We start from the raw sequence: 26,300 nt of genomic DNA on the forward strand, positions 1-26,300 counted from the left end.
GCCGTGAAGACTTGTCTAGATTTGACACTTTTGCGGTGGATGAAATTTACTTCTTCGGCGACAATCCGGCTATCGAATCAGTGCCATATTAAGGAAAGGATCTGCTTCCACGTTTGTCGGTCTTAGGCAGCCACTGCAACATGTAAACAACCCGAGTGAGAGTTATTTTGCAGTTAAGGCTCATTGGAAAAGTCTTGTTTACAGGTTGAGTTCCTGGAGTTAATCGACAGTTCCTGTGTTCACAATATAAGTGTGCATCGAAATGTTGTTTTCAACGCCTCTTCCGATGTTCTTGTAATCAGGTTCCTTTCCTTGTTGTTGCAAAAAACAAGAGTAAGCACGGTCCGGTTTCTGCTTCCATTGATGGTTTTAAAGAAGTTTCTCGTATTGTGCCTCTCGGAGCAGTTTTCTGCTTCCAAAAAAACGCTATCCCAGTACTGGCGTCTCCTACAATCAGTTTACTGAGAATACTCTACAGCAAATCCTGCCGCTGACAGCCACTAAATGATCAATCATATCTTCCTTGTTTCGATTTGAATGCGTTGGACAATCGGGTGCGATTCTTGCTTACTACGAGATAATGGTCCTAGTCATCGTTTTGTCCCCGGGAGGATGTTGCGCACAAGTTGTGCAAAATCAAAAACTCCCATGTTTGCGCAGCTAAAATTGCTTTATTTTTCACAATCTGTTTTGGTTGTAGTAATAGCCATATATACTAGCTTCAATTTGCCACTACAAAATCTTGCTCTATTCTGTCAATATTCTGATCATCGCAGATCACACCGTTCGCAATCTGTGCTGGAATCATATAAGCTTTATTGTTGGTTTGTTGGTTTCTGCAATGGTTTTTCGTCATTATAACATTTATTATTCACGATTGATCCTCTGCAAATGCTTTTTTGCCGGAATAGTCTCAGTTTTTAAGTTTACACATAAGTTCAATATAACAACAATTCACAGAAAGAATATCCAGATTTGAGTGACAACTTTTCTGCGGAAATGTGTACAAACGTTTAGTTAAGGATTGCTTTCCAATTACTCTTGTTATTGATATATAGTAGGCTTTGAAATTGTTCCTCTTAGTTCCAACTTCTTAGAAGTCATATTTTGCATTGGTTTGACTCAAAGAAGCGATTTTTTTATTAGGGGCTCTATCATATCATTTAATTTTTTTGATATGGTTTGTTCTCACGTTCCGTCATCTACATATTTAGGTTTCGAATTACTCGCCTATGGATGGCGCCATTAACGGTACCGATAAATTGAACGAAAACCGAAAACTTGCCACTAAATTGTCACTCCATCTGTTACTCTATCCAAGCAACAATATGGTATTTTTGCTTTGTTTATTATCCTAAATATTTTTTTTCTTTATTTCACGACAGTTCGAATGACCTTAGCTCACTAATAGTTAAAAGACTACTTCGCTACAGTGAATAATTGCTTAATAAGTGTATAATTTCTAGCTGATTCAATACGCCGCACGCCCGCCAGACGTCGCCAGATGGCCCCGTTCTCGCTCAAATCACAGAAAACACATCGCACCGCGTAATTACTTGGATATGTTTACCACATTTTGAAACAGATCCGAACAGTCCTGACCTAGAAGTAGGTTCTCAACCTGCTCATCCGAGAGGCCATCCCGCGCAGTATCCGACGAGCGTTGGAAGAGAAAAAAATCACTCCCCGTTCCAGAGTTACTCCCCGTGCCATTACTCCCAACACCACCGCCGGTACCACTGCTACCGTTGCCACCGCCGCCCAAGTTATCGCCATCCCGTGCAATCTCCGACTCGCTGTTGCGTCGTTCCAAAGTGCGTCCAATTCGTTGAATGCCCTGAGTGAAGGCATCCTTCATTCGATCACCAGTATCAATTATAATGTCCAGACTTTGACGTCGTCCACTGGAACTGCTGGGCTCGGTTACCTCATTTAAATCTCTCGGTACCGGTGAGCAACCCGCAATAGAAATCGAAGCTGATCGCCCAATTGTACGACCCGTGATCCATCCTGCAATACCTTCACTTCGTTTATTGGTTGTGTTCTGATTAGTGCTATCATCATAAATCTCCATTTTGATTATTCGTGCTTTTACCCTAGAAAACTGACTGTGAAATATGAGTCTAGATTTACCAATACAAATTATTACCTCGGTCCGGAATTAGTATCATCGGAATCAGTTTCGGTCGAGTCAGACACTACTTCTTGCGGTAAACTACCGGGATCCTCATCTAATGCTGAATTGTGCTGTGAGTATTCCGAACTGGTACTGTTCGAATGGGACAGCCGGATTTCCGTCCACTGTTCAATGTCCTCTGAAGACATGTTAGTGATATCATCGATGGTTCGATTTGGCGAGAATAAATAATTATTATCGGAGTCGCTTTCTCCACTAGGACTGGTTTTTCGAGCGAAATCCTTCAGAAGATGTGGACAATCCAGTTTATCCAGATACCTTTGCTTTATGGGGCTGGATTTAAGTCCTAGTTTAGCTGGAAACTCCAGATATTCATCGCTGCATTCTATTCTGGCTGCGGACGGCGAGTTACAAAATGGCAGATGCATTCCGATACCCGACTTCTGCACAGTCGGATTTCGAGGATGATTCGTCGACGACGAAGAAGATGATGCATCCTCATCGATGCTATTGGTTCTTGCTTTCCGCTGCTGGTGGATCTCCTCGGAAATTTTTTCCAAACTTGTCAGTGCCTCGTTATATGTCATCTTAGCCTCGGACACCTTCGCTTCAAGATCCATCACCTTTTGTTTATGCTCCAGCAGAAGAGCATTGTAATTTGCTCGCAACTCGTAGTATGGCCTAGAATGAGTCACAACAATTTAGTTATAATCAATGGTCAAGCTCAATCATGCAGCTAAGAACATCTTAGAATAACTAAACAAGTCAAAATGCACATATACTTACAAAAACAATAACTCATTCTGATAAACAAGCAAATTCATCAGTAGCAGGTTTCTGCGAACATCCAAACTACAAAATTACGAAAGAGCAAAAGAAAACAATAGAACTAAAACCAGAAAAGAACTGCAATTTTAGCGACACATTCAAAAGCCAGCGGAGCTTCATGTGGCTCACCTTGAGGCCCGAATCGCTCCCTTTAGCTGCGAATGCAGCTTGGAAACACGATTATTTGCAACGTCCAGTTTCAGCTCACTGATGCGCAGCAGGTTACGCATCTCGGTGCACTCATTCTGCGACTCGTTGACGCGTGTGGTGGCGTGCGTCAGCATTTCCTGACAGGCCGTATCGAGAGTCGACTTCTCCCCGAGACCCTGCTCTGCTAGGAAAACCATCTCCTTGGCAGCCGCGTGCACCGATTTCGCTTTGTCGTAGTTCAACGCTGACTGCTGCGTTTCCTTAGCGAGCTGTTTATCCGAAGCAAGGGATTAGTGATCATCGGCTTGCCAAGCAGAGCTTCTTATGCTACTTACCTGCGATGCATACAAACGAGCCTCGTAATATGGCTTAGCGGTTTCGATTGAGTTACCCAGCTTTTTAGCGACCAATTTAATTTTCTCCATACTCTCCTTGAGCAGTTCGCGGAACTCGTTGCGAGCTTCCTGGAATGGAGAAACGATACATTAGAGCGTTCTGTTGCTTTTCAACGTCAACAAATGCAGTATGCAATCAATAAATAGCTTACGTCCAGTTCCACTTCATATTTGTTGATGTAATCGGTGGCTTCGTTTAACTTTTCGAGCTCAATCTGTGAAAAAAGCAAAATAATACGTATTATTACAGCTGGCGAAAGGTTCTATATGACAATTTTGTATTCTAAACTAAACTAACGACGTTGATGATGCATTTCACCGTTACGGGACACCATGAACGTCCAATTTATCTTAACAAATAAGGTTTCTAATTGGTAAATATTTTACTACAATTAGGGAATCATTGCTGTATAATACTTTGTGCGGGACAACATCACTCCACTCATGATTATCTCAAACAGGATTGACGCTGGAGGTAGGCTAGGAATTCCACGATAGTTTCTTACGTTTCTACGGTCGCCTGTTTTATACTCGGGGGACATAAGCTATTGCTTCCAAATATTAAGAAATTTATTTGGTTCAAGTGATTTGTTGAAAATAGTGCGTAGCGGAATGACCACGATGCACGATGCAAAAACAGATCTTCAGTGACCGAAAATTAGTTCTATCGCGAAAAGCAATGGTTACATTTTTGCACAAACAGCAAACAATCATGGGTAGTAACCGCGCCTGCATGGAAAGTCAAAATCAGACTGTACCCACCGGTGAGTTGTATCGACTGGCCGCCATTAACGCTCGTAGAAAGCTGAATATGGAAACTCTCATTTGCCACGAACAACGAAATGCGGAAATTGCGGAACGGATCAATCGGTATTGGACACGGCAAAGTACAACTTACATCTTACTTCTACCGGCAGAGAGTCGGGATGGTTCTTGCCTTATGAAGAATTCATATCCACTGTACTCGTCATCAATTCGTTGAGTGTCTCGACACACGCAACTCAACACGGGCCTCAACCTGGTCGAGCCATCTAGCACGATCTTCTATTCCTGGAATCGGTGGGGTTCTTAAAGAGAACGGATTTCACTACACAGTCGTCTGGTATCCTTGCGATGTGGCCGGCCCACCGTTGTCTCCCAACTATCGTGTACGATGGGAATCTCTTCAAGTAGTGCCTGCAACTCGTGGTTCATACGTCTACGCCACTCTCCGTTATCCGTTTGTATTCCGCCAAAATCTCGCTGAACTCTCCATGAACTGGCATGAGATGGCTTCTTTACTCGAGAGCTACATCGACTAGGGGTGGAGGTCGCTGCTATTCAGGAAGTTCAGTGGCTGAATTCTGGAGAAAGGGAGATCCGTGCAGTAGACAGTCGGTTTCATAGTGTGGGGAAGCAAATGCAACGAGCTAACCGGTGGAGGTCCGCAGATGTTCGTAAATGTGTGTTGAGAATTTCAACGTTTTCGTACCGACAAATGATTAATCCGATGTTTCTAAGGACGAGTTCTACGACAGGCTGGAGAGAACCCAGATCGGGAGGTAGACCTTCTTCCGCCCTGTCTTTGGCAGGCATAGCCTTCATCTGTCGACCAATGATAACGGTTTAAGGTTTACAAATTCCACCAGGGTACAGAGGAATGGCCGTCTGTAGCATCCGCTTTCTTCGTCTGAATATTCGGAAACACACCTGGAGGCATCCAAAGCCGTTGACCCCCCCCCCCAAATATTTCGACCTACATTTTTAAAAAAATTTTCAATTCAGAATAACAATACACCAAGCTAAAACTGTAGCACAATTATATTTTTGTCGAATGCGCCTTTGAATAACAATATAACCGACATCGTTTTGTATCTCTCATAATGTTTGAAAATTTTCAACTACGTAGCCCTCCGTTACTCGGAACATTCGGCATGGACAAAGGCGACGAAGGACTGCAAATCGCTAAATTTCGTTGGTGGCGACAGGGTGCTGCTCGATCAGTTAGAACCCCGAAAGTTTGGCATTGTGGCACTGTAGGAGATCTGTTGCAATGGCGAGAAGGTGTACAGGATCCGTGGCGGCAAAGCCCAATTTTTCCAGAGTGGTTGATCGACCAACTAGCTGGGAATGGGCTTCGTAGTGTTGGGCAAAATGCAGGATCGCGTACTGGACTGAAAAGCGATCAACGAGATGATGTGCGTGTTGAGGATAAAAGGCTGTTTCTTCAATTACACCATCTTAAACGTATATTGTTCACACGACGGTAGACCAGACGACGAGAGGGAAGCGTTCTATGCGCAGCTGGAGGTAACGTACGATAGCTGCTCACGATAGGACATCAAGATCGTCATCGGGGATATGAACGCCCAGGTCGGCAGGTAAGCAATGTATTGACCGGTGATCGGGCCCCATAGCTTACATACCGACACCAACGATGACGACCAGCAATGCATCAACTTTGCAGCTTCCCGAGACTTGGTGATCAGAAGCACATTCTTTTCCCACAAAGATATTCACAAAGTCACCTGGAGATCACCTGACTAACGAACTTTTAACCAAATCGACCATATTCTCATCGAGGGCCGGTTTTTCTCGAACATCACCAACGTACGCTCCCTACGGAGTGCGGATATCAACTCGGACCATCACCTAGTAGCAGTACACGTGCGCTCAAAACTATCGACGGTTTATACCTTGCAACAAAGCCGCCCTCCTCGGTTAAACATTCGGCAGCTAAACAACCCGCCAGTTGCCGTAAACTACGCGCGAGTACTGGATGAAGCCTGTCTTGTTCTGTGGAGCTAGATGCTTCGAACCTCGAAAACGGATGGAGTATTTTACACTCGGCCGTCAACGAAGCCGCAACCGCGGTGCTAGGAGTAGAAGATTCGAGTGCACGAAATGATCAGTCTGACGGGGAATGCCACCAAGCAATAGAGCGGCAAAAAGAGCTTGGAAAATCTGTCTAAGCATATCCACGTGAGAGAATTTGGCCAAGTATCCACGAGCGCGGAATGAGTTGACCATGATCCTGAGGAGGAAAAAGCACCGGAAGAGGACCGAGATCGTGAGGAGCTGGAACAACTATTCCGGGGTAATGATACGTGCAAGATTTATGAGAAGGTGAACCAAGCTCATAAGGGCTATACACGTAAACCTGACATATGTAGGGACGAGGGAAGGGATCTAATCACAAACGAGCGCGAGGTGGTCGACAGGTTGTAACCTTCGGTTACATAATATATATAAAATTAGCTCTGCCAATTTACCATGCTTATTTCAATCTGCTCATAATTCCCAATCCAAATTCCCTAAGTCCATCTCAAGCAAGCTGCAAGCTGTCGACTGTTTGATTGATAGCGCTCCAAACCTTCGGGTGGAGCGGTCACTCACACGGGAAAGCTTGTTCGGTCATATCTAAAACAACCTGAGTAAGCTGTCTACTGAGTGGGTGATATCCCTCCAAGTCTCTCGCTTTGCGATGGGCGGACGGGTCACTCACTCGGGAAACCTCTCTGGCATAGCAAGCAGATTTGAGCCAGCTGTCAACGAGGTGAGCGATATTCCTCCAAGTCTGTCGCATCGCGACTGGGACGGACGAGTCGCTCACGGCGGAAAGCTGTCTTACTAATCTGCAAGAGTAACGGTGATGCGATCGACTGAGTGAGTTATATCCCTCCACGTCTGGCGTCTCACGTCTGGGACGGAGGGGCAATTCGCTCGGGAAAGCCTTTTCTAATACACTCAGAAGATTCCTCTGCAAGTGTGATAACCCTCCACGTCCACGTTAGACGGAGGGATCCCCCCTACAGGGTTGCTCACAGATACCATTAGGAATACAACCAAGGTATTCAAAACCTAGGGTATTATCCAATAAATAATTGTTGCCAGGACAAAAGATCGTTAAAAATTGGAAGTCTCTAAAAGATTCCAATTCCTGAACGATATCAGTGCGCGTATCGTATTGTGATTTTTTTAAATAATTTATTTTCGGTGAGATAAAATGCTGACTATGTTGTTTGTGTTTAGTTAAAAGGAAATATTAGTCTTCTAGTGCCAAACAATTGAACAACAAAAATAGCTAAAAGCAAATAATCTACAATACAAAGAAACAGACAAGAATAAAAAGTTATAAAAATTAACAGAGCCGATATACAAGAAAACAAAAGGTCCTCGAGGGACCTTTTGTTCTTGGACTTTCTTCCACAGACGGAATTAGTATGGACACCCGTACCCGGATTACCCGTTTTACAATTCTGCGCTCGGTGCAGCGCGCATCCAGAATCGGTGGCTATTGCCGTCGGTTTTATCGTGAGACATCGCCAGCCAGGTTCCATAGCCGAGTCCACGTCTACCGTACCAGCAGCAAAAGCCCTGCTGCGAGTAGATCAACCGTTGTCTGCAATCCGTACTCCAAGGCAATTGGTAGTCCAGCTGTCGGTTTTAGTGTTACGGAACGAAACCGAGACTACGTACCATCTTTTGGCCGTGTCCGAGGCCACGTTGAACGTACCAGCACCAGATGTGGTGTGTACGGTGAAGTTATCGTCTCCAAAAGGAACACAAGTCGAGGATAAAACCAAACACCAGCCTTAGTTATGCGCAAGTAGTTAGATTTAAGTGAACATTGTTGGGAGAAGGGAAATAAACCGTTAAGTTAGATGTAAAATCCCGATTTTTAACCACAGCGATATTACTCTACCATTTTATCTCCGCTTTGCTGTTAAATTTCGTGGTCGAACTTGAAAGGAGTTTTAGTCCTGGTCGTTCAGCTTTCGTTCGCCTTGTGACCTTCGTATAATCTCGATCCAGGAGTCTTGGCAACATTACTAGCTGTAATATTACCCGGATTAGTGGTTTGTGTCCGGCGGTTTCTGTTTGCGACGGAAACACCCATTTTATTTGGCAAGCGCCGCGACGCACACCCGTTTCTACTCGTTTTAATACCGTTTCCCTTCCCCATCCTTCCCGCTGAGCAGTTTGGAGGAGTATCAAGGTGGAAGCAGTATTTCGATGAGCACCTCAATATATAGCGATATAGCAATAGAAGACGCAACGGAAGTTAACCTCGGAGTGCCTACAAACGACAACAGCGTGCTGGCTCGCGATCTCGAAGAGATCCGGCGAGAAATTCGTTAGCTGTAGAACAGGACTATCGGTCTGATTAGCGCTTTGTACATCGTCAGCTTAGTGCGGCGTATGCTCCTTGATAGAAGCGTCTTGCGGAGGGAAAAGAAGGATTCGAAGCGAGAGTGCCAGAAGCTATGCAGTCTTTAAAAATCCTGTAAAATATTCTGCTCGACAGCAAACTAATTAGCAGAAACAATATTGTACGCAAACTTTTGAAAGCCATTAGAAAGTTACTTGTGTTACATGAATACTTAGTTAAATAAATAAATTAATTAATTCGAAAGAAAATTCTGTAACATAAGCATTAAATATATTTGGAAATTAAATAAAAAAAAAACGAAAAAATACTGAGACGCTCCAGAAACTTCAGTCAATTAAATATATTGCTTAAACAAATGGTTTTCTGCATAATAACTTGGCCCCTCTCCAGAGGCGCGAAAACCTCTTCTCTTAGGTTTAAAACTTCTCTAATCAAAAATGGCTCCCCCCCAAACGAAAATCTTGGCTACGTCACTGATTAACGGAAGCAACAAAACAAAGACGGCAGGAAAGGAAACTGCTCCTCCGTCGGCACGGTGATTCCGAAGTGATCTATTCTGATGAGAATTTGTTTGTTCTCCAAACCCCGCATCATGCCCAAATGACCGGTTGTGGTCGGTTTCGATCATGGACGTTCCAAAGCACAAACGGAATGTACGACGATATTACTCAAATTCATCAGTGCTCATGGTACAGTGAACCCCCGTTCGTTTGAACTGCAGAGTTAAATTTTAATTTGAACTGCTGGCAACTCTAAATATGCTGAAACTTGAATGAACTGGCCGTGGTTTTGGTGTGTGGTGGTAATGTTAGACAGTTTTAACCTGCGCTTCAAACTGAATGCTGTCAGTTTAACCGAGATGCAATCTCGGTTAATTTATGATCGCTTTGACAGCACTTCGATTAAAACTGAGTACTAATCTACCTAAGCCAGGTTAATTTATGAATTCGTCCATTCGTTATAAGTCAGTACAAACAGATCGTGTTTATGTGCATTATCTGCAAAAGCAAAAGATGTCATATTGAGAATGACATTTGAACCATTTTTAATTTGCATGTCGTGCAAACCAGCGGCGTTCAAATTAAAAACACATCCCTGGCACGAACGTCATTCTCATACATTTTTCTTGAAGCCGTTTGCGCCAGGCTTGCTGGTTCGATATTATGTCAAATTTGACAGCAGCTGTAAGAATTACACAATAATACGGTTTTATGCTTCAAAAAATTTGTTGCATGTGGGATGTAGTAGTGAAAGACGTTCGTTTTTTTGTGTTTAACGGCAACGTAAAATATGAAAAATTCTGACTTTTGATAGTGTTATTTGTTAACGAAAGGGAAAGGGGAAACAACACGCCTCATTCGTTATACTGCGTAGCATACATGCATTGTCCAGTATAAACTTTGCTTCCAAATTTGTTGTCAACCTCTATTATCACCACTATCGGAGGCGGCTTCAGCTGACAGCTGTCGGCAGGGATCTGATTAAAAAGCGTTCAGATTAAAAACAGTCAACGAACGGGGGTCCACGGTATATGGAGGAATTCCAAAGAGAGGAAAACTTCCTTTTGTGTTTATTGACAAGGATGTGAAAGTTAATGTAACAAACTATCTAGAAATGGTCTTAGAACAAAATTTGGAGAAATGGTCTTAGAAAAAATCGGAGAATGTAGGCCTCCAAGTTCTCCTGATTTGAACCCACTGGATTTTTGTATATGTGGGTACATGCAGCAGAAGCTCAAGAATTATAAACATCATAATTTGGATGAATTTAGGTTAGTTATTATGCAAGGGTTTTACAGTTTTAAGTCCTTCTTCTATGACACAGCTCCAAAAACTGATTCTAAACGTTCGTATGCTGATTGTCTCCCTTCTGCTCGAGTGTGAGTGAGCATTTGTCAGTCATCAAATTACTCTCCTCTCTTTTAACGTTACTTGTTAGAAGTGTTATCTGTTTTTTTACATTTTCATATTATCCCTGCAGGGAACAGCTAAAAGTTTACACTCAAGTAAATAATTTTGTATTTTTTGTTCACTTATTTTATTCCTTATAGTACCTCCTACAGTTATCAACAAGACATGGGATGATATTTCGATGGAAGTAGTGCGTGCCGCATGTAACAACTTCAAAAAGCGTTTGAAGCGTGTTATCCAGGCAAAAGGCGATTCAATAGAGTAATGATTGTTTGTTGCGTTCTGTATCTATAGGTAAACAATTTCGAAAACTAAAATTCGAAAAAAAGTCTTTATTTACAAAAGCATGTGACTTGGTTTTTGTACGAATACATATGTGTCACAATGTAGTCGTGTGTAAGATTCGCGCAAGGCTTACGGCGAGTGGATGCTACATTTCCACGTTTCCAGCCGTTGACAGCAGATGGCGTGGCAGCGGAATATGCCAGAAAGCTTGACCAACGAATCGCAGAACAGCAGGATAAAAGGGAAGAAGATACAAGTGGGCTGTGAAGGAACCCCCTTGGCGTCATTGAAACAACTGATGCGAGCGAGGTGGAACGCACGACGCGTGGAAGACAGCGCAACAACTAGTTTGATGCCAACAAAACTTAAAGTTTCTACAGAACAGTGAGGTGCAGGAATTTTCCCATACCTGTAATGTGCAATTGCAATGACAGTGGTGGCAACCTGCTTACTGAAAAAACGCCGGTAGTAGCCACGTGGAAGGGCACTTCTAGACGCTGTTGAATGGAGAGGTAAACACGGAGATCAGCAGGAACAAGAAAAGAATTGTGAGCCAAACTGCGGAACCACCAACAGAGGAGGAGACTAAGAAGACAATCAGAAAGCTGAAAAACGTCAAGCGTGCTGCGAAGGACGGCAGCTACCCACCGGATCATTGTCAGGATCTGGTAGAAAGAACAAAGGCCGAAGGAGTGGATGGATTTAAAAAAAAATACATCGACTCGAGTGTTGCGTCAGTTGCTAGACAAGCTCCGGGAATACAACTTGCAGACTTATCATCTGTTTGTAGATTTTAAGGCGGCGTACGATTCAGTCAAACGAAATGAGCAAGGGCGGGAATAGCGGGTGAAGCCTCAGCCGGTTCCGTGAGCTCGGATGGACTGACGTAAGGGGAGGAACTCTCTAATCGGTTGTTCAACATTGCCTTGGAAGGTACAATACGAAGAGCAACCGTGGAAACGTTCAAATGGTGTTGATGCCGAGGTCGAGAGATGGATGGAAAACGAAATGAAGTTGTGGAATGATTCATATATGTTGGTACGCTCGCCACATGTGACAACGATGTAAGCCGTTAAGTAAAACGATGAATTGTTGTTGTAAATCGGGCTTTCTACGGATCCCGTAACTACACTCAAGTACTTTTTTTTACGGTTTAGTTTTTTGAGTGTTAAGAACGGGGTAACTTAGAGACCATTCATTTATTTCTCAATACATTTGGGAGTAGCTCGACGTTCCTCACGTAGATTGTAAATAGTTCCTTAGCTGCACCGTTTTCGAGTAATCGAAAAAAACAAACCGTGTAAAAAAAGACTTGAGTGTAGCTGAATTCCCATAGCCTACTAAACTAAAATAGGTAAGTAAGTTAATGTTTATTATTTTTACATTTTTATATTTCTGCACTAATAAGTATACTAAACACATTTAGCGGTATAAATGATCCTTTAACGATAAACCACCTTTTTTGTATACCAGAAGGGCATTGGGTTAAAAGGCCACTGCGACAGTCTTAATGACCGTCTTCTGTGGCAGGAACCAAAGAAAAGCATATTCCTTCAAAGTTTTTCAGAAACTTTCAGTAAAATTTGACAATTCACTAATAAAATCTATGTGTGGGAAACAAGAACCGTCTCAAGAGTTTCATCCAAACACGGGCCACCGTTAAACGAAAGCTAAAGAAGAACCAAAAATCTGTTGAAAGCGAGAAGCAGTTAAAAACCGGCGTTCTAAGCACTCTTTATAATTAAAAAATATCCGTGATTCCCTTAGTGCAGATCTGTGCACCGTATGAGTTGACAAATAAAAATAAAATTTCGTCGATTGTCAAGCATGTTGTTATGTACATGTAGCTCTGAATACCTACACTGAGAAAAAAACCATGGTAATGCGAAACATGTATGCATGGTCATCTTAACTATATTGCAATATTGTAGCGCTTACCATGATTATTGTCAACTTGAGAAGTTTCGTGGTTAAAACTACTATGACAACAAGCAATTCGCTGACTATTTCCGTGGTTAAATTGACTTTTCTCTCATACTTCTAATGACAATATTTTTGCAGCTTGATATAACAATATTGAATTGTCAACAGGACCATAAAATTGGTAACTTACTAACTGTAAGAATATCATGGTAGTTTTAACATTTTTATGGGTTATCGTAACAGTATAAGTTTAGTGCTTTTCAACCGACTATGGAAACGCGTTTCTTGATGACAATTTTATGTTTATTTTGCCCTTTTTCTTTCTGTCATTTGAAACTGCACCGCCATTACGAAAAATTTGAGTCACGAGTGATGTGCTTAGTTGTGAGTTTTTTTGTTTTTATTAAAAATTTTTTGATATTATGAACAGTTTGTTAGTGCAAAACAAATAATAAAAAAAATCTAATCTTTAAGTGACAAATTGTATTAAATTATTTTCTGTGTACGTGAAAACAGGTTGAATTATTTTACTGTGTAGTGTACTAACAAAAACAAACTGCTAAACTGTTATGGTGTAATCGGTGTTATTTATAGCTTGTCTGTTTTATTTTTTTAATTGCGGATGGTGCTGGACTTCCGCTCTAAACAGTTCAATCGGTGGTTTAGACGTGTCCGTGAAGTGTTTTTGGATAAAACGCGAAATGATGTCCAAATATTTCCATTTAACTTGACTGCGGCGAGGGAGCTGCGGGATAGACTGTTGGAAACGTATATTTGGAACTGTAATAAAGGCAATTTATATATCCTATCTGCATGCAGACCATCATCTATAGGTAGTATTCGATATTTTTTGATTGTATGAATTATTGGTATTATCTTTTCTTTAATATTCGTCAGGTATATTTGGATTACTACACATGAGACGCAAACTACTAGGAGCAAAATGTGATAAATAACTTTTTTAGGAAATGTACTGGCTAAGCTATGGCTTTACGATTGCCAATTGCAATCCTTGAGCGTAAAATATACCCTTGTGAATTAGTCAATGACCTGGTGAGTAACGGTTGAAAATTTAATAGTCATAATGTAATTGAAATGTTTTATACAGATCGAGTAATCCTTAAGCGACAAACATGCTCTTGAGTTAGGCCTCAGAGAGATCGCAATATGTGGAGGCGCGAGTGGAAAAGCACTATCGCAAGCGATTGAGCAGAGAATCATTACTGAACATAGATTGCAAATTGCATCAAAAGTTGCGAAACACAAAAATCTTGCAGACAGGTATGCATTTAATGTTTTTATTGTATTAGCTATTAATATGCTTTGATTTCAAATTCTCTTTTATAAAAATTACTCAATCTGAGCAATTACTTTAGATACATTAATTTCTCTTCCATGAGTAGGTGGTTTGTTGAGTCCTTCAGCAACCGCCAGTTTTAGTTTCATGTATAGCATGTAACCTAACCTAATAACCCAATAACCAACACTCTCTACTTTTAAAAGCCGCAATTACCGTCACCGAGAAAAATTGGAATAATGCGAACGATTACCATGTCCCCATTATACTATATCTGCTCGATTTTTCGTACTTCTGAGCGATAACACTGATCTTGAATAACTGTCAAGAATTGCGTTATGAAACTCCCTCTTCTGTTGAGTACTCTTACCACTGCGTCCATTATTTTGAACTATTGTGCTATGCCCCGTTTATTTCTTTTACTGTACGCTTCAAGCTTACCTATCATTTGTTAAGTAAGTAATAGGCTCGTAGCTGGAGCGAGACAGGTACCAATCAGGGATGACTTGGTTTTTGAACGTTGTTACCTTGATCGGCGACGCAAAGCAGATCTCCCTTGGCTCTGGTAGACCATTTTTGGGATACTGCACTCTACGTCCTATTAGTGCTCCACAATTGCAGAGCAAGTGTTCCGAGGTATCACGCTCGGCATTACACAAGCGACAAATGTTATCTTGTACGAAACCGAGATTCCGAAGATGGTATTTACTCGCACAATGTCCTGTCACAAGACCGGTAAGCGTGCTGAGATTTCTTGATGTCAACTTTTGAGTAACCCTAATACACGGCGTTATAATTTTTTTGATTGTTTGAGGGATTGTACGGCCATCCAATTGGCCATGCCTGTTCGGCTCTCCCGTTGTGTCAGCTCACTTTTCAGCACACAGTCAGGGATGCAGCGAAATGGATTTGGAACCGTGAATGGAGGGTTATCATCCACATCTGGCTGGTTCGTCTGCAAGTTCATTCCACTCTATAGCGCAATGACCAGGAACCTAGTACAATTTTACCGAGTTCACTTGGCTTAGTTGCCGTAAGAAGCAATTGCAATCCCAGACAATTTTTGAGGAGCACTTAAAAACTTTAAAGGCTTTTAGTGCCGCTCCCATACCAATGAAACACAAATTTCCTCGTAACTCGTGAACTAATCAAGCAAGTGGAACAAAATATGACATATGGGTGTTTTTGGAGACAAGAATGTTTTCTATGATGAATTGAAACCTTTCCCCGCTTCAGGAGAGGGGGCTCCTATACAAATGAAATACAAATTTCCTTATAACTCGAGAACTAGTTAATCAAATGGAACCATATTTGGCATGTGGGTGTTTTTGGAGGCATGAATTTTTTCTATGATGAAATTGGACCCCTCTCGGTTTTTAGGAGGGCTCCACCCGTTTTCGAGGGTCGAAGCATCTAGCTTTAAGCGCACGTGTACTGCTATTAGGTAATTGTCCGAGTCGGTATCCGTACCCCGTAGGGAGTGTACGTTGGTGATACCGTGGACCCCCGTTCGTTTGACCGTTTTTAATCTGAACACTTTTTAATTTGAACCCCGTTGGTTTGCACGACGTGCAAATTAAAAATGGTTCAAATGTCATTCTCAACATGACATCATTTATGTATGCAGACACTGCACATAAACACGATTTGTTTGTACTGGCCTAGCGTGTTTAATCGGTTTCACATTTCGTTTTGCTAACGATTAAGATAGAAATCCGATCGGAAAATGCAATATTCGCACTTCCAACTGCCAACTAAAACAAACCACCAAAACAATAACAAAGAGCAGGGCGGCCAGTTCACACAGGATTCAGCATATTTCGGGTTACCAGTTGTTCAAATTAAAAAGTAACCCCGTTAGTTTGCGTGAGGAATCGTTCAAACGAACGGGGGTCCACTGTATTCGAGAAAAACCGGCCCTCGATGTGAATATGGTCGATTTGGTTCGAAGTTCATTGGTCAGGTGATCTCCAGGTGGCTTTTTGGATATCTTTGTGGGAAAAGAAAGTGCTTCTGATCACCATCGCTGGTGATCATGCATCGCTGGCCGTTGTCGTTCGTATCGGTGTGCAGGCTATGGGACCCGATCACCGGTCTATACATTGCTTCCCTGCCGACCTGGGCGTTCATATCGCCGATGATGATCTTGATGTCCTGTCGTGTGCAGCTGTCGTACGTTGCCTGCAGCTGCACATAGAACGCTTCCTTCTCGTCGTCGGGTCTACCTTCGTATGGACAATGCTCGTTTATGATGGTGTAGTTGAAGAAACGGCCTTTTATCCTCAACACACACATCCTCTCGTTGATCGCTTTCCAGTCCATTACGTGATCCTGCATTTTTCCCAATACTACGAAGCCCGTTCCCAGCTCGTCGATCGCTCCACCGCTCTGGAAAAAATTGGCTTTACCGCCACGGATCCTCCACACCTTCTCGCCTTTGCGACAGATCTCTTGCAGTGCCGCGATAAAAATGTGAGCCAAAATATTTCGGGGGATGGGCCAAGGCCGCCTGGCCCCCCTGACTACGTGGCTGCTCCCACCATTATTATTACGGCAGATAAAATAAAGCTAATAGTATTTAAATATTCACCGTGATTATATAACATTTCGCCGAATTTTTGCGGAAAACCAATTCTCAGTTGACCATAATGCGGAATATAGTGTTAGCGGAATACCATTTCGCGAAAACCCTTTTAGCGAAAAGTACTATTTCGCGGGTGCGATCCTCACTTACCCGCCCTCGCTCGTTCGGACCCAACTGAAGGAAAGTAACAGAGGGCAGTAGACCTAGGAAAACAAATAAACCTAGACAGAGGTGTTTTCTCTGGGGACTGCACCCCCTCGTAGTGGTCAGCGCTTCCGCCGGCAGTACTCGCGACCTGCGGCCGTCTCGCCCTGAATCATCTAGTGTATATAAGCAGTTTTTAGTGATCTTGATATTGACTAATGTTTATGGAAGAATTTTTCTCGAGTTCAATTAGTTTTTGAGTTTTGCAAAAATATCCGCTTTATTTGTGTGAGTACAACCCTTTCCAGAGAAGGGAAAACCCCACCTCATCCAAAATTTGGTTCAATTTGCTTGATTGGTTCTCGAGATATGTAAAATTTGGGTTTTATTTGTATGGGAGCCACCCTGTGTAGTATAGTAAAATATTTATAAACTCTATTATCCGTTGATCTAGTAAACATAGATTCTTGGATATGCTATTTAATATACATACTGGGAAGTACAAACTTTACAACTGGGCAGCACAGACGTATTTTCATTAGCAGCACTAGCTAATACAATAAGAACCTTCCCTGGCCCTAAAAACCGCATACAAATTTTCACTCCGATCGGTTTATTAGTTTCCTAGTCTATAAGGCACATGCAGAACAGACAAAATTCATTTTTCTGTATACCCAACAAACATTTTTGTTTAATAGTATACCTTATTAAAACCATTGTATAGCTAATACCGAGTAGCAAACGCCTGATAAGTTGTTATATAACAAAAATATTTGTTGGGTACAATATTTTCTTTTTCTTTATATTTTCCGCAACATATTTTTAAGACAATTTGCATCTGTTACTTGCTTCCGAAATATCGAACATAACCGGATTGCAGCTCTTTACAAAAACTAGGAATGTGTAAGCGTTGGTAGCCTCCGCTTAGAAGGTTTCTGAGATTTATTGTATAATTCGTTTAAATGTTATTTATTGTAAAATGTAAAAGCTGGAAATGTTTGTTCATAGTAAATGGTTTTTCTCAATGTACCACCCAATACCACCCACATAAGAGCTAGCAATTAACCAATCAACCCTAAGTACGCAGCCTGCCACCTACCATATCCCACCACCAGAGGAAAGCAGACTAATTTGGGGGCCGCGCGGATGACAGGACTCGTGTCAGATTAAGAGATGTAAACAATCGGGTAGAAGGTTTGTCTATGTACTTGGCGAGGGCATTGGCCGCTGGCGTAGGGCAATGACCGGTCACAAACTGCTTATTTATGGAGCAATATTCAAATCTCAAAAAGCATTTCTAAAGAGGACCTCTAACTGAACGGTCGATTAGATAGTGACCTAGCTGAAAATTGAATATACTATTGAAAGTGCTGTGGTACAATAGCAGTGAATGTGTGACTTTGGGATCACAGGTAATCCCTACCCTACGCCGTTTTCTCAATCTGACGCCCTCGCCAGTAAACCAACGCCCCCGATGTGTTTAAAATTCCACAGAACCCCGCAGTGTTTGTTTTAAAACCCAGAACGATCATCCGTTGAGCCAGACTCCTTTGGCGGATCGGCAAAGCCCGAGTGAGTCCTTCATCCGACGCAGAAGAAGCGGCAAGGACCGCTGGTTAACAGTTTCGACGTGCATCCAAGCCGGAAGCGGCGATCACGTGCAGCAGCGATTGGTGGTAACCGGAGAGGACGAAAGGTGGTGCAGGCTGTGTGTGTATGCTGAAGAAGAGGGGCCCCGCCGAAGAAATATAAAAGGTTAGATAGATTAAGAAAGTGGGTGGTACAAAGATCAAAGATAGAAGGTAAAAGTTCAGAAAGTGTGAATAAATTTGTGAAAAGGTAAATCGTGAGTTTTCCATCGACTATATCAGGTATTTCCTTGCTTTCCCGCGAAAGCCCCAGGTTAAGCGTGCCGACCCTGAGGCTTGTTTCAGGGAGTCTCAGCAACGCTCGCGGCTGAGGCAAAACCAGTATCTTACAAATGAGCCAACACCATCCAGCAATCACAACATTTAGCCTCTATTGTGCGAACGGTATTGTTGCCGGGTCCAAGATCCACGTCATAGATCTTCTTGATTCGTCGTAAATACAATACAATGATCACGGTTTGCTCACCAACAGATGTTTTATATCGGAATCCACAGGCCAGTGAAAAAAAAAGAATCAATCCAAAGTTTTAATCGCCGTCATCATAACTCCATACCGTACGGACTACAGGAAGCACCATTTGTGCTTTAGGTAAAGAAATAGAAAAATCATCTTTTATTATCTTCAAATACACCATAATAACGCTTTTTAGGACCAGCAATGAACTCGATTAGGACTGTTTCAAACGGTTGAGGCTAATATGTTGTTTTCCAGGTACAGTGTTTTACTGGATATTTCAGCAAAAAAAAAACAGAAGTAAATACGTTTCGACAGAGGAAAGCGGCAATATAGTAGACCGATAGGAATCAAAAGTTAGTACATATTTTTCCTGACCGGTAGAGTGGCAGGTGCGGAACAAGCGTAGCATCCAGATGATCAGACAAACCAGTTCGAACATCCTGCCACACGTACAAACAAAAAGCAGGTTCTGGAACTGCCAACGATGGCTGATTCGTGTCGGGAATTGAGGATTACACTTTCGGTACCTTCAGTCGAATAATTCAAAATGACATCCTATGTAACACCAGCTAGACCAGTGATGGCCAAACTGCGGCTCTTGAATTTGGCCTTTGCGGCCCGCGAACTGGTTTGATAGATGGCGGACGGACACTATAGGTTGAATTTATTAATGTCAGAAGTCATTTAGGGCCGCGGATCTATTGGGGAGATCTGATTTAGCCCGCAATATGCTTGTACCGTGGCCACCACTGAGCTAGACCATCGTCAAACTATTTCCGTCAGCAGACACTGGAGCACAATAGACTTCTAAAACCGATCAGAGTCACAATTAGCAACTCCGAGACTTTGAAATATTTCAATCGTAAAATCTACTTCTACCAGCAGTTATGACGTCCTACTTGATCGGAAGATTTCGGCCGGCCTTTAAACTACCCCGAAACTACGGCATATCCAACGAACGAACGAAGTGAGTATTTAATTTTTGTCGTATTTCAATGTTTATTCAATTTTGTTCATTTCAGTCGTCTGTTATTCAAGTTGCTGACACACTACGAACGGACATAACGAAAACATCGCTCACAGTCGATGGTATTTATTATGTGGTTAATCCAGGATTTGTTGAGCAAAAAGTCTTCATCTCAAAAACTAGAATGGAACGTAAAACGCTTCCGATGCTGGTTCCAAAAATTTAGCGTACCGATTTGACCACAATGATATTTCAGCTGGGAATTAACGATTTCCTGCAGTTTGATTTTATGGATGCTCCGCTAGTTGAATTACTGTTGCCTGCTTCAGACCTATTGCACTCTTTATCTGCATTAGACAACGAAAGACAGCCGGCATGATTAGATTGCCGTATGACAGACTTTCCCTTAGAACCGAACATATATAAAATGCTAATTATGTCGGTTGTACCAACCTGTTCTGATGAAATTGATCAGAAACCAATTGTTAAATCACTTGACGGAGATCACCTTTGCTTGCCGTTTATAACAGTTGAAATAACAATATTTTCAATGCATGGTGCACGGTGGAGAATCTTATCCTGTAGTTAATTGGCATCATGGATAGGCTTAAGTTAGACGTGTTGTCTGCAGTCAAGAATACGGCATATGCCCAGAAAACTACCCAGGATTATCGATTTTCCCATCCGTACAGGATTCTGCTGCATAATGCCCCCGGGAGATGTTTCCAATTTATTCGAAGTCCCAATAACCGATGATCGTCATTGGATGTGTCATCATGATAAGGATTTTTAGAGTAGTAGCTACACGGGCTCGACAACTTTGAGGTAAATATTGGTATGTGTTAGTTTAGCACACGTCTAAAACCGCTTCTCATCCCAAATAGGATAACGTGAAGTCTATGCCACATTCGATTAATGTTCAGGCAGTTCAAACTAATAGGTAGCCAGTGGTTTCACTTCAGTATATTCCAGCTTAATATGCCAGATCTGACCGGCTCTGCTGCAGGCTGAACATCGCAAATTGTGGTTTTAGCCGCGGATGAATCTATACTCGGAATGCAGGTAACCACAGTCAGCAAACCTACACTGCAGAGCCACACCAAAAACGTACGTAAAATTCCTGTTAAAATTATAGTAATCTACGATATATATGTATAGACATAACCGATTGTTTGTTATTTGGATTGTGAAATAATGAGAAATCCGTCTAATTTATTTATATATTACCGTTCACATTATGCTTACTTCGAAAAAATCATATGAATCTTTTGCAATAATTGAATGTGGTGCATCTGCAAGTATACTTGAAAGTTTCTCTGCAAGTATACCTGCAGGTGCACCACATTCATTTATTGCAAAAGATTCGTTTGATTCATTCGGAGTAAGTATAACGTGAATGATCATAAAAACTATAAAATTTATAGTTGAGATGACTACGTTCATGGTTATTTCAACAATAGTTAATAACGTCATTTTTACCACGAAATTGTCACGACAACCAACTCGTCCCGTTCATTGCGTGTTTAAGATGACTATTTTCTTGTCAGCAATATCATACAAAACCTGGTCATGATAACAAAACCATTGTCATGATGACAATTGTATAGTTTTAAATTATAGTTGTCCCAACCATACATGGTCATTTTTACCATAAAATTGTCACTGCAACCAGCTAGTTCCGTTTATTTTTTTGTCCAAGATGACTATTTTCTTGTCAGTAAAACTATACAAAAAGTGGTTAAGATAACTAAAGCATTGTAATGATGACAATTTTATGGTATACAGATTATAGTTATGCCTACTATGCGTGGTCAACCGTACCATGCGTCCATTGTTCAAGCTTATAGTCGAAATAACCATGAAAATGTTGTCTAGACCAGTTTTCCCAGTCGGTTGAAAACCACCATACTTTTCTGGTCAAGCTTACCCCTAAAATGGTAGAATTTACCATGAAATTTTTCTGTGTGTATGAGCATATACAATGGTTGCCCTTCCTCTAAGCTGTTAACCAGTGAACAAAATCGGGTCTAATGCCAACGGTCGATCTCAACGCAAATCGGAGCTTTTCCTGTCCCAACTAGCACATAGCCAGTGTACGTAGCCTGGTATGCCGGAGGGTGGTAGACAATAAAAAGCCAATCGGGTTGCAGGTTATTGCCTACTAACTCGATATAGTCGAGCCTGTGGCAGTATGCTGTGCTGTGGATATGTTGATCAACGCCAGCAAAACAGACAGGATAATCAAAGCATGCGAACAAACGATGAGGTGTTGAATGTCACCCACCCACCACCTCCAATTCGCTGCAAGTCTGCACCTATTGGGTGCATGTGCTAATCAAAGCTGACGGGATATGACGCGATTGTGAGGAGTTGGGGACATGGCTTCTTTGGGATTGGTATGAAACTCGCCAATTATAAATGTTAGCTCATCCGTAACTTACCTGTACTCTTGGGTCGACTGGAGCATTGCAATCCTGTTCCAGTGACGACATGATGGCTAGATATATCTATTTTCCTTTTTTCAACAGGCCAGCCTTATTGAAGATGAATCAGGCAATCAACCAGGACAGAGCTTTCTAATCTTATTCTTTATTTTTTCACTCCAGCAAATTTTTCCAGTTGTTGGGCCATCGTTTTTAAGCTAGACCGACCGGATGAATAGACAGCAAATTGAGCTTTTCCTCGTTTGCAGATTTTTCCTTTTTTCAACTCAGACGGAGGGTGTTGAACACTTTTCACTTTTCTTCGTTATAACTCACAATCAAATGGATTGAAAATTCACCTGAATGGTGTCGCGAACCGATGGTTGAATTGCTGTTTAGCACTCGAGTGGAACCGGGAGTTTATTTTAACAACTGTAGCCTCAAGTATGGCGGAAGCAATTAAAGCTGAGCAGGGAGGCTACCGTTTCAGGCAAATAGGCCTGAAATGAAACCGTTTTCGACCAAGAAGAAAATTGTCAGCTGCGATGAGCTTCCAGAACAGGGAGAAAAAGTGACAACCGTCCCTGACTGGCAAATTCTGTCTGCCTATTTCGTTGTGGATGTGAACGTTTTCTTCGCGTGAGATTCCGACGGTGGAGCTGGCGCATGCGTTCACGGCAGGCCGAAGGGTTGTTTATGGCCAATTACATCATCCCGCTACGCGGGGAGAGTTCCATGCTCGGCTGATGTTTACTCTGTCTCGCCGTTTGTTTTGTGAGGCAGCTATAGTATAATTTTGATTTAGCTAACATAGGAATGATTGTACCTCAACGAGCACGAAGTGTTGGATTCATATGGCTGGATTGCAATTTTCGTTTTAACTGTCGATCCGTGAGTACAATATAGCCTCTTAACAAGTTTAACGATGTATGCTATGTTATTGTGATAGACGTATGCAATTTCGTATGTGTGAAATGTTTTTCTGAACATTCTACGATTGTTATCAGTTATCAGGTAGAGCTTGAGAGATGAAATTAGCGAGCGTAAAAGTTTGTCAGTACATGTGGGAAATACACGGAGAGAGTGAGAGCTTACTAATCTCTTAACCTTTTTCAGGTAGGTATACAGCGACTTACGTTTCACTATTATATTTGGAAATTTGGACTTTCGTTGATAATTGTTGGTAACTGTTCGAGCCAATAGGTTTGAAATACTAGCCCCACAATGATACTTAACCGTATCAGCCGGCTGCAAAGTCTTTCGAGTGAAAATGGAAGCTCAGATTTCGAAAATGAATGTGTTCTTGAGCAGCTTAGAACTGTCTCTATTCTACTCAGTCCTACACTACTCCCAATCGCCAATTCCTTGAGCTTTCAAGACAAGTTTGATATAGTCGAGCCATCTAACACGTTGGAACCCTCTAATCGTAGTTCCGGTGAGGCCCTTGAGATGACAGACTTTGCCGCACTGTCATCCGACATATTCGTAACGTGGTCGATCCACCGTAACATTACTATTATCCAGATTGTGACTGAAATGGCACTGTCAAATGAATCAGAATTGAGTCAAAGTGATCGAACCATGCCTGGTTGGGATGGGGAGATTTTGTCGCTTTTTCTGATGCACTTCTCTAACCAGAAACCAGAACGGAAAATTTATAGTACGAACTGCCAGCCGGAAGTTGCGTTGTTCATCGAGGAATACCATAAGGGTGAAGACGCGGTTTTCTGGCCGGATCTGGCGTCGGCCCACTACTCGAAGCGATCGTTGGAGGAGATGGACCGGAGGAATATCGAAGTCGGCGAACCCGCCCAATGTCCCTCAGCTGCGTCCCATCGAGAATTTCTGGGCGAACTTGAAACGTAAGATCTGCTCCAACTATTTCGTCGCGAAAACTGAGAAGGAATTTATAAATGAAACGAATAATAAAGATCTCAAAAACATGCCTACACGCATGCTTTCGTCCGCCATGACAAATGTTCCGGTTAACTTCCGGAAGACCGCTCGCAAGGGCGTAGAATTTTTTTGCAAGTAAGCTATCCCGCATTTTGCACCTTACTGGACACCGCAGTCTAAAAGTGCGACTGGAACAAAAAGTGCGACAATGCGAATGCTGTGAGTGAGAAAGAGAAAGAGTGACAACTGCAATGTTGCGGTTTTGTTTTGTCCTATACATGGGCATTAGAGAAAATAATCTGGATTAATCCTGGTACAGCTGCAAAGCACAATAATATGATTACCTTCCATGGGAAATTTATCCAACTCAATTTGCTGTCTTAGTTTTTTTTATCACCATCCGAAAAAAGTCAATTTTTTATGTATACTGTACTGTATTACTGTATAATAATGGATCCTTAGAAAAATTTCGAATCGATTTTAATCAATATCTCTAGAATCTTTTGAGGGTTGACTGAAGGCCCAGACACAATGCATACGGATTTTACTACGTGTCGGAAAACCCATGGAAAAACAGTCAAATTGCCACAACGTAGTAAAATCCGTATGCATTGTGTCTGGGGCTTGAGTTATAGACCAAATCATCATACCGTCAATTGACAGATACTGGCGCCCTTGTTTACATTTTGGAAAACTTTCCTTTCCGTTTATAGCGAATGTAGCGTGTGTTTTAACATTTTACAGGCATAATGGCTTTTAAATTTAGTCCTAATGCTGTTTAAACTCGGTTTGAACAACAAACTTGCCGTTTAAACGGCTGAAACTTTTTTGGACTCTACGGTCTGTTTGTAAACAAGGGCGCCAGTATCTGCCAGATGACGTCACCTTGATTTGGTCTATAAGCGTGCAAACTATAACCACAGAGAACAGACTACCAGGTAATTGACGAGAAGTGTGTAAAAGGTTCTCAGGTAACCAACGAGTAATCCTTCGATGGAGCACCCCTCGAGCAGTAAGTGGCAAACTAAATCTGGATGTCGCTGCCATCGCTACTATATATGTAACTCCAGCACAAAGTAATACCGTGTACCCCCGTTGGTATGACCTTCTTTAATCTGAACATTTTTAATCTGTACCCCGGTGGTATGAATACGTTCACATTAAAAACCGATCAAGCGTCATACACAATTAACGTTAAAGTTGATCGGGTAAATTGAAAAAAAGCAAAGAAAACTTAATGCGTTTCCTCTTGCTCAAGAGCTTTGGCAATATAACTCATATGGAACTTACCTCTCTCCAGCACTCAAAATAAACCATTTTAGTCGAAACTGCCGAGCCAATTACCTCTTCTGCAAACCGGACGTTTGAATTCACGCATGTTTGAAAAGTTTTCAAAACGTTTGTTTTCGTCAAATCAAAACAATAGACCAAATCATCATACCGTCAACTGACAGATACTGGCGCCCTTGTTTACATTTTGGAAAATTTTCCTTTTCGTTTATAGCGAATGTAGCGTGTGTTTTACCATTTTACAGGCATAATGGCTTTTTAAATTTAGTCCTAATGCTGTTTAAACTCGGTTTAAACAACAAACTTGCCGACTAAACAGCTGAAACTTTTTTGGACTCTGCGGTCTGTTTGTAAACAAGGGCGCCAGTATCTGCCAGATGACGTCACCTTGATTTGGTCTATAGACCAAATCATCATACCGTCAATTGACAGATGCTGGCGCCCTTGTTTACATTTTGGAAAACTTTCCTTTCCGTTTATCGCGAATGTAGCGTGTTTTTAACATTTTACAGGCGTAATGGCTTTTAAATTTAGTCCTAATGCTGTTTAAACTCGGTTTAAACAACCAACTTGCCGTTTAAACAGCTAAAACTTTTTTGAACTCTGCGGTCTGTTTGTAAACAAGGGCGCCAGTATTTGCCAGATGACGTCACCTTGATTTGGTCTATAAGTTCATAGGGTGCGCGTCTTGCGCGTTTGTGAAAATGAATTGAGTTAACAAATATTCAGATTAAAAATGAACTCGCCCAATCTGAACAAGGTGTTTTTCATATTAGCGGGGGTTGAGTGTATTGGTAAAGGTGCATGTATATT

The 26,300-nt window shown here is 41.9% G+C and overlaps 1 protein-coding gene across 1 annotated transcript; it reads right to left on the reverse strand.

Moving 5' to 3' along the window:
• Window positions 1-792: 792 nt before the first annotated feature.
• On the reverse strand, window positions 793-22,833 carry LOC128741153 (SH3 domain-binding protein 5). The gene is made up of 7 exons (XM_053836761.1): window positions 22,320-22,833; window positions 3,663-3,725; window positions 3,451-3,579; window positions 3,095-3,384; window positions 2,924-2,989; window positions 2,150-2,818; window positions 793-2,096 (listed from the first exon to the last, which is right to left on the reverse strand). The coding sequence occupies exons 1-7, from the start codon at window positions 22,368-22,370 to the stop codon at window positions 1,553-1,555; spliced, it is 1,812 nt and encodes a 603-aa protein (XP_053692736.1). The 5' UTR covers window positions 22,371-22,833; the 3' UTR covers window positions 793-1,552.
• Window positions 22,834-26,300: the final 3,467 nt, after the last annotated feature.

This window comes from Sabethes cyaneus, chromosome 1 (genome assembly GCF_943734655.1).
Source record: "Sabethes cyaneus chromosome 1, idSabCyanKW18_F2, whole genome shotgun sequence".
NCBI classification, from domain to species: domain Eukaryota; kingdom Metazoa; phylum Arthropoda; class Insecta; order Diptera; family Culicidae; genus Sabethes; species Sabethes cyaneus.

Bases quoted from the DNA above. Each gene is read 5' to 3' on its own strand.
- LOC128741153 (XM_053836761.1), bottom strand. From the start codon at position 22,370: ATGTCGTCACTGGAACAGGATTGCAATGCTCCAGTCGACCCAAGAGTA. The intron at 3,385-3,450 runs GTAAGTAGCATA...TCGGATAAACAG, and splicing joins CTCGTTTGTATGCATCGCAG to CTCGCTAAGGAAACGCAGCA. The intron at 2,819-2,923 runs GTAAGTATATGT...GACTCATTCTAG, and splicing joins CAGAATGAGTTATTGTTTTT to GCCATACTACGAGTTGCGAG.